Raw genomic sequence first — 18,716 nt, forward strand, 5'->3', positions numbered from 1 at the left:
ACTTTTTTGCGATTCTGTCTCGCAATACTAAGTTGATATTTCTTCATTCTTAGTTCATACCTCTCAATTTACGTTTTTTCTTGCAATTCTGACAATTTTGTCACAATTCTGAGTTTATTTCTTGCAATTCTGCCTTATTAATTGCAATTCTGATGTATTCTCACGGTTCTGACATTTTTTTGCAATTCTGAGTTTGTCTTGTAATTCCAAGTTCATATTTCATAATTCTTAGTTCATACCTCGCAATTGACTTTTTTTTTCTGATACTGATGTTTTTTCACCATTCTGACATTTTCTGAGTTTGTTTTTTGCAATTCTGCCTCTTTTATTACAATTCTGATGTATTCTCACAGTTCTGACATTTTTTTGCAATTCTGAGTTTGTCTTGTAATTCCAAGTTCATATTTCATAATTCTTAGTTCATACCTCGCAATTGACTTTTTTTTTCTGATACTAATGTTTTTTCATCATTCTGACATTTTCTGAGTTTGTTTTTTGCAATTCTGCCTCTTTTATTACAATTCTGATGTATTCTCACAGTTCTGACATTTTTTCGCAATTCTGAGTTTGTCTTGTTATTCCAAGTTCATATTTCATAATTCTTAGTTCATACCTCGCAATTGATTTTTTTTCTTGCAATTCTGACTTTATTTTCTTGCAGTTCTGAGTTGGTCTCAAATGACTTTTTTCTCACAATTCTGACAATTTTCTTGCAATTATAAGTTTATAGCTTGCAATTCTAAGTTCATATCTCATTGTTCTTAGTTTATACCTTGCAATTGACTTTTTCCCAAAATTCTGTGTTCTTTTTTTTTTTAACCCGTGGCAGAAAAAGCTTTCATACATTTAGTCTCATCTGAAGATTCACACGTCTCTCTCTCTCTCCTGTAGTTCCTGACGTGGGCAGTAAAGTTCCCATCATTCAGAATCCTGCAAGCGATCAGATCTACACAGTGACTCTGGGTGAGCATGCTCTTCTACTTCTTTCTTGTTGTTTTTGCTGTGCTTTCAGCAGTGTGCATCAGTAAACTTCTCCGCATTACAGGAGATACAGCGACGCTGACCTGTTGTGTGTACCTGCCTCACCTGTACAACGAAAAGCAGGACATCTGGTGGACCATCGACAACAAAACCGTGGAGCAACTCGGCGATCCACGATTCAGTTCACCTGAGGCCAAGTACGGAAGCGTTTGCGTTTTTTTTTTTTCACTTTTTCAATCTGAGTTTTACTGACTCATATGTGTGTGTAGGCTTGTGAGCTATGATTACGGTGACGAGAACAAAGAACGAGTCCTGTATGTGATGGATTTTTCAGCTGACGACCTGCAGAGGGAGTTTAACTGCTCTGCAAGAAACAGTCGCGGGTTCCACACCAGCAGAGCCATACTCAAAGCTGAACGTAATTACACACACTAACACAATGAACACACTGTTTGTTTGGGATCAATAAGATTTTTAATGCTTTTTGAAGGAGACAGAACTTCTGCTCAAGGCTGTGTTTATCTGATTAAAAATATAGGGAAAAAACTGCAATATTGTGAAATGTTAATGCAATTTTCTATTTTAATATACTTTAAAATATTACTCCATTTCAGCATTATTACTCCAGTATTCAGTGTCACACGATCCTTCAGAATTTATTTTTTGCGTATATGCTGCTTAATATTTTTTTTAAACCTGTCATACTTTTTTCAGTATTCTTTGATGAATAAAACATTAAAAAGAACAGAATTTATTTCAAATTGAAATTGAAAGTTTGGGGTCTGTAAATGTGTTCTTTCTTTCTCCCTTTGATACTTTTATTCAGCAACGATGTGTTAAATTGATAAAAAGTGATAGTAAAGACTTCTATTGTTAGAAAAGATTTCTATTTTGAATAAATGCTGTTCTTTTTAACTTTTTATACAAAGAATTCTGAAAAAGTACCACAGGTTCCAAAAAACAATCCAATCCAACTTATAAGTTATAAGTTTTCAACAGTGATAAAGTAATAAATCAGTATATTAGAATGATTTCTGAAGGATCATGTGACACTGAAGACTGGAGTAATGGATGATGAAAATCCAGCTGTGCATCACAGAAATAAATTATATTTTATATTTATTTTAAATAGCAATATTTCATAATACTCTTTATATGGGAAAAATATCAAAATAGATTTTAAAACGGCATTGTTACCATTGAACAAAATCACAAATTCTAAATAAAAACAAAATGTTTGATGAATATAAAGTTCAAAAGAACAGATTTTTTAAATAGATCAAAATAAATCTTTAACATTATAAATGTCTTTACTGTAACTTTTAATCAATTTAATGCTTACTTAATGCATTCTATTAAGCTTTATATTTATTCAAACTAAAACTTTTAGACCAAAACTTTTTTTTTAGTAATTTTAGTTTCTTCTACTCTAAATTTGTCATGAAAATACTGCTGATGTGGCATTAAAAGAATAATTTAATTAATACATTTTATCTGCATTTGGCACTTGTATAGAATCTGCAAAATATTAATGATTTTACCAAAATAAGAGGAATCATACAAAATGCATGTAATTGTTTATTTAGTACTGAACTGAATAAGATAATTCACAAAAAAGTATATAGTATATAGTGCACAAGAGAAAAAAATAGTTGAATTTTTAAAAATGACCCTGTTCAAAAATGTACATACCCTTGATTCGTAATACTGTGTTGTTACCTGAATGAGCCACAGCTGTGTTTTTTTGTTTAGTGATAGTTGTTCATGAGTCCCTTGTTTGTCCTGAACAGTTAAACTGCCTGCTGTTCTTCAGAAAAATCCTTCAGGTCAGGTTTTCCAGCATTTTTGTGTATTTGAACCCTTTCCAACAATAACTGTATGATTTTGAGATCCATCTTTTCACACTGAGGACAACCGAGGGACTCATATGCAACTATTACAGAAGGTTCAAACTCTCACTGATGCTCCAGAACGAAAAACCATGCATTAAGAGCCAGGGGGTGAAAACTTTTGAACAGAATAGAGATGTGTACGTTGTTCTGATTTTGCCTAAATTGGGAACTGAAAGATTTTTCTGAAGTACAGCAGACAGTTTAACTCTTTAGGAAAAACAAGGGACTTTTGAACGGGGTAATTTTTATAAATTCAACTATTATTTCTCTTGTGGACTATATGTGACCCTGGACCACAAAACCAGTCATAAGGTTAAATTTGACAAAACTGAGATTTATACATCATATGAAAGCTCAATAAATAAGCTTTCTATTGATATATGGTTTGTTAGGATAGGACAATATTTGGCCGAGATACATCTATTTGAAATCAGAAATCTGAGGATGCAAAAAAATCAAAAAGACTGAGAAAATCACCTTTAAAGTTGTCCAAATTAGGTTCTTAACAATGCAGATAACTAATCAAAAATTACATTTTGATATGTTTACAGTAGGAATTTTACAAAAAATCTTCATGGAACATGAACTTTACTTAATTTCTTAATGATTTTTGGCATAAAAGCAAAATCAAAAATTTTGACCCATGCAATGTATTTTTGGCTATTGCTACAAATATACCCCAGCGACTTAAGACTGGTTTTGTGGTCCAGGGTCACATATGTAAATGTCTTTTATGTGGAACATCTTATTCAGGTCACTACATTTAATTTTGTATGATCCCTCTTATTTTGGTAAAATAATTAACATTTTGCAGATTCTGAAAGGGGGGTGTAAACTTTTGATCTCAACTGTGTTTACTTTAGACCCTGTATGCCCAAAAATCAGAAAGCAAACAAAAAATTTTGTAACTATTTATTTAAATTAGATTTTTTGGTTGAGCAGATGTCAATTATGCATTTGCCAGATGCTTTTATAAATGACCTAAAGCATAAAGCATACAGCTTTATGTGTTCCTTGAATCCATAATAAGCTTAAATAGCTAAATTTGCCCTGTTAAATGAGTATTTGATGTGTGTTGTGTGTCTATGTTTGTATATAATCCTGTATGTTTGTGTGTGTAGCGTACGTCCCGACTTTAGAGCTGGGCTGTGGTTTAGGAGTGACGCTGGCGCTCATGTTGATGATGTTCGTCATCTATCACGTGTTCTGGCTCGAGATGCTACTGCTCTATCGCTCCTGGTTCGGCTCAGATGAGAGATACACAGGTGAAAACACAAACATACACTCACTGACCTCAACGACAGATATAAACAACACTGTTTCATAGCTAGTTCTGTATTATCAGGTCTAAAATTAATGTCCAGAATCAAGAACATTTACTGTAGATCAGCTGTTTTCAGACAATCTGGCTTTTCCTAGTTTTCCAGAAGGCAGGCGTCAGTGTAGCATGAGCAAACACTACATCACTGCTGTTTACCTCACACTGCGCAGTCGCTTTTACAGCCGAGTGAACAGAAGCAATAATCAGACGCTTCTCTTTCTCATATCTAACGCTGAAGACGGATTCATTTCACTGAGCCGCTTTAAAAGAATGAAGAGATTCATTTGTGCTGAAGCGCCTCATTGAAAATGCTTCTGTTTATCACTGTGCTTACAACTTTAGTTTAATATGTTTCTAGTTAGTTGTTATATTTAATTGTATTAATTATTGCTGTCAACTTGATTGTTTCTGTGACAGATCAGGATTATTTTAGTATCATTGAGATCACTGAATTAATATATTTGTGTTTCTCACATTAATTTTAAAGTTAAATTACATAATTTTTTTTAGTTATCGTTTTTTACGAAGGCGTTTTAGTGCAATGTTAAAAAAAATCTTAAGATTACGAGATTAAAGTTGTAATATTACGAGAATAAAGTTAAAACACTATGCGAATAAAGTTGAAATACTTTCTGAATAAAGTCAAAATACAAAAGATCTCAAAGTATTTTGGCTTTATTCGCAAAGTACTCTTCATGGTATTTAGACTTTACAGTATTCTTGAAATACTTCAAGAATAAAGTGAAAATACAATGAGAATAATGTATAAATACTACGAGAATATTTCGACTTTATTCTTAAGTACTCTTCTCGTAGTATTTGGACTTTATTCTTTTAAATATTTCGAGAATAAAGTCGAAGTATTGTGAGAATAAAGTCAAAGTATTTCGAGAATAAAGTCAAAGAATTTCGAGAATAAAGTCAAAATACTACGAAAATATTTTGACTTTATTCTTGTACTATTTATTTCGACTCTATTCTGGAAGTACTCATAGTATTTTGACTATTCTTTAAATATTTTGAGATTAAAGTCGAAATACTGTGGGAATAAAGTCGGAATACTTCTGGAATAAAGTCAAAATACTTCGAGAATAAAATTGAAATACTGCGAAAATAAAGTTGGAATACTTATGGAATAAAGTCGAAATAATTTGAGAATAAAGTCAAAATATTTCGAGAATAAAATTGAAATACTGCGAAAATAAAGTTGGAATACTTATGGAATAAAGTCGAAATAATTTGAGAATAAAGTCAAAATATTTCAAGAAAAAAATTGAAATACTGCGAGAATAAAGTCGGAATACTTCTAGAATAAAGTCAAAATACTTTGAGAATAAAGTCAAAATATTTCGAGAATAAAATTGAAATACTGCGAGAATAAAGTCGGAATACTTCTGGAATAAAGTCGAAATATATTTCAATAATATATTTTATATAATAAATATTATAATATATTATGACTTAATTCTCAAAATATAAGGACTTTATTCTTGTAATCTTAGAATTTTTTTTATGTGGCAATGAAACATTGTTTTTTGTCTATATATTATGTCAATATACTTTTGTGTTTAATGTCAGCTATTAGTATGTGTTTTTTTTGGCTTTGTGAGCTGAAGTTTTACTGCATTATTTGCTCACTCTTAAAGGTCAAGCTGAAGTTTAACAGTAGTTGTGACTAATCTCTGTCTGTGTCTGCAGATGATAAGCAGTATGACGTGTATATCTCATACGCTCGCAACAGTGAGGAGGAGGAGTTTGTTCTTTCCACGCTGCGTCGAGTCCTGGAAATTGAGTTTGGTTACTCCGTCTGCATCTTTGACCGGGACAGTCTTCCAGGAGGAAGTGAGTATCAGACATAGAGTACGGGTTCACAAACAGTGGCTTATCAAAGCGGCTTCATTCACTGTAAACAAGCTGCAAGTTCAATATGCATTTAGGATTGTGCATGTTTACTTCATTAACATTCACATTCATAATTTAACGTTTGCAGCATTTCACCAGTATTCCACCAAAATAAAAGCTTGAGGATTTAAAATGTTTAAAATTTGAGGGTTTGAATGTTTGAAAGTGAAGAACTTCTGACATAAATACTAGTATTATAACTTAAATATACATAAAGTTATTATTTTCATAATTTTCTAATTATTTTAGGGTACAATTGTAATTTCTGTCTTCGTTTTTATACCACGTTTAATTTAAACTAAAAATTAAAGTAAACTCAAAGTAATATAAATGTAAGCTAAACTAATGGAAATTATGAAAGCGCTACTACAACTAAATTAAAATTAAATTGAAAATATAAAAAAATGTAAATTCAAAATGTTAACAAAATTATTAGCGTGCTAAAATAACAGCGCTACAATGTCAAAACACAACATTTACTAAAAAAAGATCAAATATTTTATCTATTTGTTTGCACGTCATGTGGCTGATAACCAACATCAGAGTACCATGAAAATGCGAATGTCATTAAATTATTAAAATATTAAAAATTATTTAAATATTATAACCAACATCAGATTACCATGAAAATGCGAATGTCAGTAAATTATTAAAATATAAAAAATTATTTCAATATTATAACCAACATCAGAGTACCATGAAAATGCGAATGTCAGTAAATTATTAAAATATTACAAATTATTTCAATATTATAACCAACATCAGATTACCATGAAAATGCGAATGTCAGTAAATTATTAAAATATTACAAATTATTTCAATATTATAACCAACATCAGATTACCATGAAAATGCGAATGTCAGTAAATTATTAAAATATTAAAAATTATTTCAATATTATAACCAACATCAGATTACCATGAAAATGCGAATGTCAGTAAATTATTAAAATATAAAAAATTATTTCAATATTATAACCAACATCAGATTACCATGAAAATGCGAATGTCATTAAATTATTAAAATATTAAAAATTATTTAAATATTATAACCAACTTAAGAGTAGCATGAAAATGCGAATGTCATTAAATTATTAAAATATTAAAAATTATTTAAATATTATAACCAACATCAGATTACCATGAAAATGCGAATGTCATTAAATTATTAAAATATTAAAAATTATTTCAATATTATAACCAACATCAGAGTAGCATGAAAATGCGAATGTCATTAAATTATTAAAATATTAAAAATTATTTAAATATTATAACCAACATCAGAGTAGCATGAAAATGCGAATGTCAGTAAATTATTAAAATATTAAAAATTATTTAAATATTATAACCAACATCAGAGTAGCATGAAAATGCGAATGTCAGTAAATTATTAAAATATTAAAAATTATTTAAATATTATAACCAACATCAGAGTAGCATGAAAATGCGAATGTCAGTAAATTATTAAAATATTAAAAATTATTTAAATATTATAACCAACATCAGAGTACCATGAAAATGTGAATGTCAGTAAATTATTAAAATATTAAAAATTATTTAAATATTATAACCAACATCAGAGTAGCATGAAAATGCGAATGTCAGTAAATTATTAAAATATTAAAAATTATTTAAATATTATAACCAACATCAGATTACCATGAAAATGCGAATGTCATTAAATTATTAAAATATTAAAAATTATTTCAATACTATAACCAACATCAGAGTACCATGAAAATGCGAATGTCAGTAAATTATTAAAATATTAAAAATTATTTAAATATTATAACCAACATCAGATTACCATGAAAATGCGAATGTCAGTAAATTATTAAAATATTAAAAATTATTTAAATATTATAACCAACATCAGATTACCATGAAAATGCGAATGTCAGTAAATTATTAAAATATTAAAAATTATTTAAATATTATAACCAACATCAGAGTACCATGAAAATGCGAATGTCATTAAATTATTAAAATATTAAAAATTATTTAAATATTATAACCAACATCAGAGTAGCATGAAAATGCGAATGTCATTAAATTATTAAAATATTACAAATTATTTCAATATTATAACCAACATCAGATTACCATGAAAATGCGAATGTCAGTAAATTATTAAAATATTAAAAATTATTTCAATATTATAACCAACATCAGATTACCATGAAAATGCGAATGTCAGTAAATTATTAAAATATAAAAAATTATTTCAATATTATAACCAACATCAGATTACCATGAAAATGCGAATGTCAGTAAATTATTAAAATATTACAAATTATTTAAATATTATAACCAACATCAGAGTAGCATGAAAATGCGAATGTCATTAAATTATTAAAATATTACAAATTATTTCAATATTATAACCAACATCAGATTACCATGAAAATGCGAATGTCAGTAAATTATTAAAATATTAAAAATTATTTCAATATTAACTTTATGAAAAGTTTATAAAACTAAAACTAAACTAAAAAGCTAAAACTAAAATAAAAATGTATTAAACCTAAATAGTAATATTTAAACAAAAGCCTATAAAACATTACAGAATGAATTAACTGAATTAAAACTGAAAACAATCTAAATTGTAATACTAAATAATAATAATAATAAATGACATAATGAGTAAAATAAAAATAAACCTAAATTGTCAATTTTAACAAATAATCAAATAAAATGACAAAAATTAAATAAAAACTAAAATTAATTTGGTAACACTTTACAATAAGGTTCATTAGTTAAACATTAGTTGATGTATTAACTAACATGAACTAACCATGAGCAATACATTTGTAACTGTATTTGCTAATCTTTATTAACATTAGTTAACGGAAATTCAGTTGTTCATTGTTTGTTCATGTTAGTTCACACTGCATTAACTAATGTTAACAAGATTTTAATAATGTATTAGTAAATGTTGAAATTAACATTAACACAGATTAATAAATGCTGTATAAGTGCAGTTCATTATTAGTTCATGTTAACTAATGTGGTTAACTAATGTTAACTAATGAACCTTATTGTAAAGTGTTACCATTAATTTTGAAAAAAAAAAAAAAATTTAATGTAAATAATATAAAAAATATATTTAAAAAAAACGAAATAATCAAAATCACAAAAGCACATAAAAATGACTAAACATTTATCTAAAATTAAAATGAAAACTGAAGATATCAAAAAATATATAGACATAAATTAAATATGAAGTAGAACTGAAATAAATTAAACGTAAATGGTAATATTAAAAATTGTTTAAATATGACAAAAGCCTATACCAAAGTGACTAAATTTGAACCCAAATAAAAATAAAACCCAATTCTAAATTTGACTAAAAACAATCATTTTATATAAACAGCACTAAACGCTAGTATATGTCAGCTCAGCTGTATATTGAACATTTGTATGCAGTGTTGAACAAGTTAGTTAAACTGTATGAGGATGTATGTGTTTAAGTGTGAGCAAGTGTATTAATGTGTATTTGTGTGTAGCGATAACAGATGATACGCTGAAGTTTGTGGGTCAGAGCCGCAGACTGGTGGTTGTTGTGAGTCCGTGCAGCGCTGTCCGCGGGACGCAGGCTCTGCTGGAGCTGCAGGCCGGACTGACCAACATGCTGCACGGCGGCAGCCTCAGGGTGGTTCTGATCCAGTTCAAACCCGTCCAGTGGAAGAGCTGGGTCAAAGAGCTGCGGCAGGCCCGTCTGGCTCTGACGCTCATACGCTGGAAGGGCGAGAAATCGGCTGCTCTGTCCTCACGCTTCTGGAAAGAGCTGCAGCTCGAGCTCCCCATGAGGAGGAACACGCAAACAAACAAGCAGCTACCGGATATCACACAACACACACCTGACACACACACACAAAACACACATCAGGCAAAAGAGAAACTCATCCATCCTTATTCTACAACTGTGCTATAGACAAAATCAGCTCTTTAGTGCCCACCAGTGTTGGAGGAAGTTGCTTTTAAAAGTAATGCATTACAATATTGAGTTACTCCCTAAAAAAGTAACTAATTACGTTACTTAGTTGCTTTTTATGGAAAGTAATGCGTTACATTATTTTTGCATTACTTTTTAAATCTGGACAGGGCTTGCTTGTTTGTTTTTAATATAAAAAGTTAAAGTTTTGTCAAATGTAAAAGCCTTTTCACACCAAAAGCCTCAGGCTTAGACAAATTCTCATCTGTACAGTAGACCACAGAAGAAAAAATGTCTTAAGCAAAAAAAAAAAAAATTTGAGTAATTTTTGCTCATTAGTATGGATGAATTGGGTCATCGAAAGTCGGCAGCAAAGACATTGGTTCATAAAATGGGATTAAATACATAAAGAACATTTGTGACCCTGGACCACAAAACCAGTCATAAGGTTAAATTTGACAAAACTGAGATGTATACATCATATGAAAGCTCAATAAATAAGCTTTCTATTGATGTATGGTTTGTTAGGATAGGACAATATTTGGCCGAGATACATCTATTTGAAAATCTGGAATCTGAGGATGCAAAAAAATCGAAATCCTGAGAAAATCACCTTTAAAGTTGACCAAATTAGGTTCTTAACAATGCATATTACTAATCAAAAATTACATTTTGATACATTTACAGTAGAAATTTTACAAAAAATCTTCATGGAACATGATCTTTACTTAATTTCCTAATGATTTTTGGCAAAAAAGAAAAATCAATAATTTTGACCCATGCAATGTATTTTTGGCTATTGCTACAAATATACCCCAGCGACTTAAGACTGGTTTTGTGGTCCAGGGTCACATTTGTATTATTTAACATATTTAATTATTGCAGGTTTGCGTTGAAATTCACTGTTTCTATTCATTTTAATGAATACTGTTTTTTTAGTGAGTGAAATAATTTTTTTGCATGTTCACATTTATTCTAGAACTAAAGTAACATCTTACTCACAATTTCTCTCAACATGAGGACAGGAGAGCTTTTAATCCATAAATGGGGGGGAAAGTAACTGACGCTACTTATGTGAAAAAGTAACTCCGATATTTTCTTCTCAATTAAAAAGTAATGCGTTACTTTACTAGCTACTTGGAAAAAGTAATATAATTACGTAACTTGCGTTACTTGTAATGCTTTACCCCACAACACTGGTGCCTACACTCTTAAAAAATAAAGGTGCTTTAAAAGGTTCTTCAAGCGATGCCATAGAAGAACCATTTTTGGTTCCACAAAGAACCATTCAGTCAAAGGTTCTTTAAACAACCTCTTTTTCTTATCTTTTTATAATCTGAAGAACTTTCTTTTGCCGCAAAGAACCTTTTGTGAAACAGAAAGGTTCTTCAGATGTTAAAGGTTCTTTATGGAACCATTTAGACAAAAAAAGGTTCTTCTATGACATCGTGAAGCACCTTTATTTATAAGAGTGTACATAGTCAAAATTTAATTGTCACAATATGCATCATTTCAAATCAGCTTTACAGAAAAAAAAAAAGAAATGGTGCATGTCATGTACGATTTTTAGTGTAAGTTTTGTATTATATTTATACTATCATGGCATTTAGTAATATTTACATACATACATACATGTATACACACACACACACACACACACACACACACACACACACACATATGTGACCCTGGACCACAAAACCAGTCATAAGATTAAATTTGTCAAAACTGAGATTTATACATCATATGAAAGCTCAATAAATAAGCTTTCTATTGATGTATGGTTTGTTAGGATAGGACAATATTTGACTGAGATACATCTATTTGAAAATCAGAAATCTGAGGATGCAAAAAAATCAAAAAGACTGAGAAAATCACCTTTAAAGTTGTCCAAATTAGGTTCTTAACAATGCATATTACAAATCAAAAATTACATTTTGATATGTTTACAGTAGGAATTTTACATAAAATCTTCATGGAACATGAACTTTACTTAATTTCTTAATGATTTTTGGCATAAAAGAAAAATCAAAAAATTTGACCCATGCAATGTATTTTTGGCTATTGCTACAAATATACCCCAGCGACTTAAGACTGGTTTTGTGGTCCAGGGTCACATATATATATATATAATATGTCAGCTTTTTATATTTCCGTTAGTTTGCCATAAGTTCCGTTTAAGTTAATTATGCTATTATGTTTTTATTGGGGATTCCTGGTGTTAATTTGGCGTTTTTATACTATTATAGTATTATTTGATATTTAAAACTTTTATATTTACATTTTTTGTGCATTTATATTCATCATTTATTTTAAATGTAGTTAACGATAACAGCACTGGTGATCCTTTGAGCTAAAATATTTACTTGAAGCTTTATATTTATATTTCTGTAATGTAACAATAAATTTGCATATTCACCGTTATATGACATCTGTTAATGATCACATGACACACAGGTAGGCATAAAATAAATCTATATTTTTCTTGTTTTCATTTTGATGTTTTTTTTTTTTTTTTTTTTACTTATTTAATTTTATGATTTATTGATTTTTATCAGCTCGCAAACACCTTGCAGTTCCCTTATGAACTCACAGGGGGGTGTAAAACCCTGCTGTAATGAGTTTCTGAGGATTGGATTGTAGATCATCTCCACTATGGCTTCAAATGCCACTTCTGCCAATGTCCAACACTGCACTATATAGGCTGATTTTGGGGACTGCTGTTTTTTCCAAAGACTTAAATTAGAAAATGCTTGACTGATAAGGAATAGTCAGGGTCAGTTGGGATCAAAGGTGTGAAGTGTACTGAGCATCAGCCACAAGAGGGCACAATCCTACTGCAAGTTTATGGGACTGCAAAGGTTTCATTCCCTCTTTCATGCTCCATAACAAACTTCCAGCTGTTTTCATTCAATTGCATTCGATTCTCTGTATGTTTATTTTGTTGTTGCTGTTGTCATGCATCACTGTGTTCATATATATGACCATGTCATGTCCAGTATGCTCTGTGATCATGTTTTGATAAATAAAAGTTTAGTTTTGCATTTACATCCGTTTCATTGATTCATTCCATTTCATTTCTCGTGTCCAGATCATTTCGTACTGACGTGATCATCCCATGACAGCAGCTGAGGTCTGTCCTCATTGTTTACACCCATGATCGTGGATGATGATATATTTGCGTAAGCATTTCCCTTCAGTCATTGGTGAATGGAGGAAGTGGAAAAAGCTCAAACGATCACATGCCGTCTTGCTCCAGTGAATCTGGTTTTGCATGTGTTTCTCTGGGTAGCTAGATCAGCTCTGATTCCCTGGAAAGAAAACCCCCACAAATGTCTAAATATATTGCAACAGTGAATGCATTTTGGCAGTATTTTTTCTATTGAGCTTTCAACCAAAACAACCAGCTTTGGGATGATTTACATCACTGAATTGAAATTCAAAGCAAAAAAAGATGCCTTTAATGCAATGAATTACTCATTCCATAAAGTAAAATATTTTTTTTAGTTTGTCTTTTATGCTCTAATGCATGAAACAGATGTGAAGAAATTTAGTGTTCCATCATTTGCTCACAATGGATCCTATAGTGAATGGGTGCTGTCAGAATGAGCATCCAAAACAGCTGAAAAAATCATCACAATAATCCACACCACTCCAGTCCATCAGTTAACATCTTAAGAAGCTAAAAGCTGCACGTTAGTAAGTAACAGATCCATCATTAATGAGTTTGTAACTTCAAACCATTACTTTGCCACAAGCCAAAATACGAGTCCATAATCCATAATAACACTTCCTCCAGTGGAAAAAGTGGTCTGGTCTGTATCAGAAGAATTCAAGAACCATTTACCAGCCAAAACCAGTTAAAACAGCTCTAAACAAACATTTGGGTGGATTTTGATGTGAGAGACAACAGGAGATGGACTTCTGTTTTAGTTGGAAGCAATGGTTAAAAATGTCTTAAAGATGGATTTGTTTCTCAAACATGCAGCTTTTGGCTTCACAAGCTGTTAATTGATGAACTGTAATCAATTGAATTACTTGTGCATGTCTGCGATGTTTAATTTTGTTGATTGAATGGTTAATTTCAAAAACAATAGGCAAAGCTGAAAAAAGTGTTGGGGCAATGATCAACCCAAAACTAAGCATTGCAGTTTGGAGCAAGAAAACTAAACTGCATGCAGCGATGAAAGAGCCCTCACAGGAAAACAGCAAACGATGGGCAATATGCTTTTAATATGGGATATATAGGTGGAATATGTCAAAGTCATTTATATGTGCCAAACTTCCCGTTGCCAGCTGGTGGCGCTATAACTATAACTGTTGGTGGCATGTAAGTACATGGTAATTTCAGGCCAGGAATCTTACCAAACATGTCAAGTTTGGTGCAGATTGAACTTGTTATATTTGAGTTGGTATAAGACATGACATATCCTGCTGCCACAGGTTGGCACTATGATTATATATGAATATTGGTGTCTTCAGGACAGGACTCTTGTCAAACATGTCAAGTTTGGTGCAGATTGGACATGACATTTTTAAGTTAGTGTAAAACAAGTCTTTTTTTGTTGTTGTTGCCAGCAGGTGGTGCTATGAGTATAACTGAATGGGCTCATATGGGCTGAATATGGGACTCTTATCAAACATGTGAAGTTTGGGGCAGATCAGACATTGTATGGTGCCACGGACACGCCCTTCAACGAAAACTCAAAATCTTCTCAAATTAACATAGCTAAGGCCTTTAGATTAGACTGACCAAATATAATGCTGATGTGATCGAATCTCTAGGAGGAGTTTGTTACAGCATAAAACATGTGACTTCCTGTTGCCAGCAGGTGGCGCTATGATTATAACTAAAAATGGGCATGTATATGTCTTCGGGACAGGAGTGTTATCAAACATGTTAAGTTTGAGGCAGATCGGAATTGTATGCCTGAGTTATAACAACTTCCTTCTTCAATGCGAAACATTTAAGTTTGTCAGGCCACCACGGACACACCCTTCAAAGAAAGCTCAAGATCTTCGAAATTTAACGTCACATGGGCCTTTAGATTAGACTGACCAAATTTGGTGTTGATCTGAATAAATCTCTAGGAGGAGTTTGTTCAAGTATGATTCTTGAAAATGGCAAAAATTGAAAAAAAAAAATGGAAAAAAATGGCACTTCCTGTTAGGTTTCGGACTTCCTAACGAAGGACTTTTTTGTAGGTTTTGTTGTGTTACATGTGTGTACCGTATTTTTATGTAAAACATAACTCAAGGTGAACCTCCTTAAAAGTTTATAGATGGTGCAATCGAGCCATTTTGCCACTTCTGAAATCCATTTTAGATGTAAATTTTTAGCACTTTTGTTGTGTGTGCAAATTTCATGAGTTTCTGGGCATGTTTAGGCCCTCTAAAATGCGATTCATTTTGGAGAAAAAGAATCTGAGCAATTCCAATCTGGTCCTTGAACCATCGGATATTGTGAAATATTATTACAGTTCAAAATAACTCTTTTCTATGTGAGTATTCACATCATCATCATCACTCTAGTCTTCAGTGTTACATGATCCTTCAGAAATCATTCTAATATGCTGATTTGCTCCTCATGAAACATTTCAGATTATTATCAATTTTGAAAACAGTTGTGCTGCCCAATATTTTTGTGGAAATGGTGATGCATTTTATTTTTCAGAATACTTTCATGAGTATAAAGTTCAAAAGAACAGCATTTATTTGAAATGGAAAACTTTTGTAACAATCTTACATTTCTTTATTGTCACTTTCAAATAATATAATCAGTGGTGCCACTATAGTTTCTGGGCCTCCTGAACTTGACTTGGGCCCCTTGGGCCCTCGGAATCGTCGTAATCCAATATAAGTGTTGAACAAGAAGTTTACTTCCAGAACAAAAATTAACAGATAATGTACTCACTCTCTTGTCATCCAATATGTTCATGTGTTTTTTTCTTCAGTCGTAAAGAAATTATGTTTTTTGAGGAAAACATTTCAAGATTACTCTCCATATAATAGACTTCTATGGTGCCCGTGAGTTTGAACTTCCAAAATGCAGTTTAAATGCAGTTTCAAAGAGCTCTAATCAATCCAAGCCAAAGAAGAAGGGTCTTATCTAGCAAAACGATCGGTTATTTGTTCAAAAAAAATTACAATTTATATACTTTTTAACCTCAAATGCTTGTCTTGTCTAGCTCTGCATGTACTCTGTGTATTCCGGTTCAATACAGTTAGGGTATGTCAAAAAACTCCCATCTCATTTTCTCCTCCAACTTCAAAATCGTCCTACATCGCTGCAGAAGTACCGACCCAGGGTTTACAAAGTGAACGTGCAAAGAAGATCAACACCCTTTACAAATAAATAAAACAGCGTTGTAGGATGATTTTGAAGTTGGAGGAGAAAATAAGATGTTTTTTCAACATACCCTAACTGTTTAGAACTGGAGTTCATGCAAAGCTAGACAAGATGAGCATTTGAGGTTAATTGCATGTTTGTCACACTTTAATGTTTCAGATCATCAAACTAATTTAAATATTAATCAAAGACAACACAAGTAAACACAACATGCAGTTTTTGAATGATGTTTTTATGAAGGGAAAACAAAATCCAAACCCACATGGCCCTGTGTGAAAAAGTGTTTGCCCCCTAAACTTAATAACAGTTTGGGCCACCCTTAGCAGCAACAACTGCAATCAAGCGTTTGTGATAACTTGCAATGAGTCTGTTACAGCACTGTGCAGGAATTTTGGCCCACTCATCTTGACAGAATTGTTGTAATTCAGCCACAATGGAGGGTTTTCGAGCATGAAACGCCTTTTTAAGGTCATGCCACAGCATCTCAATAGGATTCAGGTCAGGACTTTGACTAGGCCACTCCAAAGTCTTCATTTTGTTTTTCTTCAGCCATTCAGAGGTGGATTTGCTGGTGTGTTTTGGATCATTGTCCTGCTGCAGAACCCAAGTTCGCTTCAGCTTGAGGTCACCAACAGATGGCCGGACATTGTGCTTCAGGATTTTTTGGTAGACAGCAGACTTCATGGTTCCATTGATCACAGCAAGTCTTCCAGGTCCAGCAGCAAAACAGCTCCAGACCATCACACAACCACCACCATATTTGACCGTTGGTATGATGTTCTTTTTCTGAAATGCTGTGTTACTTTTACGCCAGATGTAATGGGACACACACCTTCCAAAAAGTTAAACTTTTGTCTCGTCAGTCCACAGAGAATTTTCCCAAATGTCTTGGGGATCATCAAGATGTGTTCTAGCAAAACTGAGACAAGCCTTTATGTTCTTTTTGCTCAGCAGCGTTTTTCGTTGTGGAACTCCTGCCATACAGGCCATTTTTGCCCAGTCTCTTTCTTATGGTGGAGTCATGAAGACTGACCTTAACTGAGGCAAGAGAGGCCTGCAGTTCTTAAAATGTTGTTGTGTGGTCTTTTGTGTCTTTTGTCGTTGCTGCGCTCTTGGGGTAATTTTGTTCAGCCGGCCACTCCTGGGAAGGTTCACCACTGTTCCATGTTTTGGCCATTTGTGAATAATGGCTCTCACTGTGGTTCGCTGGAGTCCCAAAGCTTTAGAAATGGCTTTATAACCTTTCCCAGACTGATAGATCTCAATTAATTACTTTCTCATTTGTTCCTGAATTTCTTTGGATCTCAACATGATGTGTAGCTTCTGAGGATCTTTTGGTCTACTTCACTTTGTCAGGCGGCTCCTATTTAAGTGATTTCTTGACTGCGAACAGGTGTGGCAGTAATCAGGCCTGGCTGTGGCTAGAGAAACTGAACTCAGGTGTGATAAACAACAATTCTTCCAAGATGAGTGGGGCAAAATTCCTGCACAGCGCTGTAACAGACTCATTGCAAGTTATCGCAAACGCTTGATTGCAGTTGTTGCTGCTAAGGGCGGCCCAACTAGTTATTAAGTTTAGGGGGCAAACACTTTTCCACACAGGGCCATGTGGGTTTGGATTTAGTTTTCCCTTCACAATAAAAAACCTTACTTGTGTTCTCTTTGATTAATATTTAATTTTGTTTGATGATCTGAAACATTAAAGTGTGACAAACATGCCAAGAAATCTGGAACACTTTTTCCACACCACTGTATATAAATTGCAAATTTTCTTTTAAGAAAATGACTGAATGTTTCACTAGAAAAGGCCCTTCTTCCTCGGCTTAGAGCCCTTTGAAGCTGCATTTAAGCTGCATTTTGGACGTTCAAACTCAGGGGCACCATAGACATTTACATTACATTTATATTTATTCATTTAGCAGACGCTTTTATCCAAAGCGACTTACAATTGGGAATACAACAAATGATTCATCCTAAGGAGGCAGATCGACATAGGAAGTGCTCAAAAATACCATATGTCAGGCGTTGTTAGATGAGTACGGGCTAGAAAGGGAAGATCAGGAAAGAGAGGAGAAGAAATTTTTTTTTTTTTTTTTTCAGATAGTCAGATAGTGTCGAAAAAGATGGGTTTTCAGCAGTCGCTTGAAGACAGTAATGGAGTCAGCGTTTCGGATGGGGGTGGGAAGATCATTCCACCAGGCAGGGACATTGAAGGAGAATGTTTTGGAAAGTGATTTCGTGCCTCTCTGTGGTGGTACAATAAGGCGTCTTTCACTAGAGGATCTCAGACTTCTGGAGGGAGTGTAGATGCGTAGTAGTGAATGGAGGTAGGCCGGTG

The 18,716-nt window shown here is 32.5% G+C and overlaps 1 protein-coding gene across 1 annotated transcript in view; it reads left to right on the forward strand.

Annotated features, from left to right (window-relative positions):
* Positions 1-10,187, forward strand: part of LOC141285445 (interleukin-1 receptor accessory protein-like) — a 47,658-nt gene extending 37,471 nt beyond the window's left edge. The window contains exons 7-12 of the mRNA XM_073818458.1: positions 892-963; positions 1,046-1,178; positions 1,251-1,399; positions 3,995-4,138; positions 5,893-6,036; positions 9,602-10,187. Coding sequence (XP_073674559.1) covers positions 892-963; positions 1,046-1,178; positions 1,251-1,399; positions 3,995-4,138; positions 5,893-6,036; positions 9,602-10,029 — 1,070 coding nt within the window. The 3' untranslated portion in view covers positions 10,030-10,187. The remainder of the gene's footprint in view (positions 1-891; positions 964-1,045; positions 1,179-1,250; positions 1,400-3,994; positions 4,139-5,892; positions 6,037-9,601) is intronic.
* Positions 10,188-18,716: the final 8,529 nt, after the last annotated feature.

The sequence above is a fragment of the Garra rufa genome, chromosome 14, assembly GCF_049309525.1.
Source record: "Garra rufa chromosome 14, GarRuf1.0, whole genome shotgun sequence".
Taxonomy (NCBI): domain Eukaryota; kingdom Metazoa; phylum Chordata; class Actinopteri; order Cypriniformes; family Cyprinidae; genus Garra; species Garra rufa.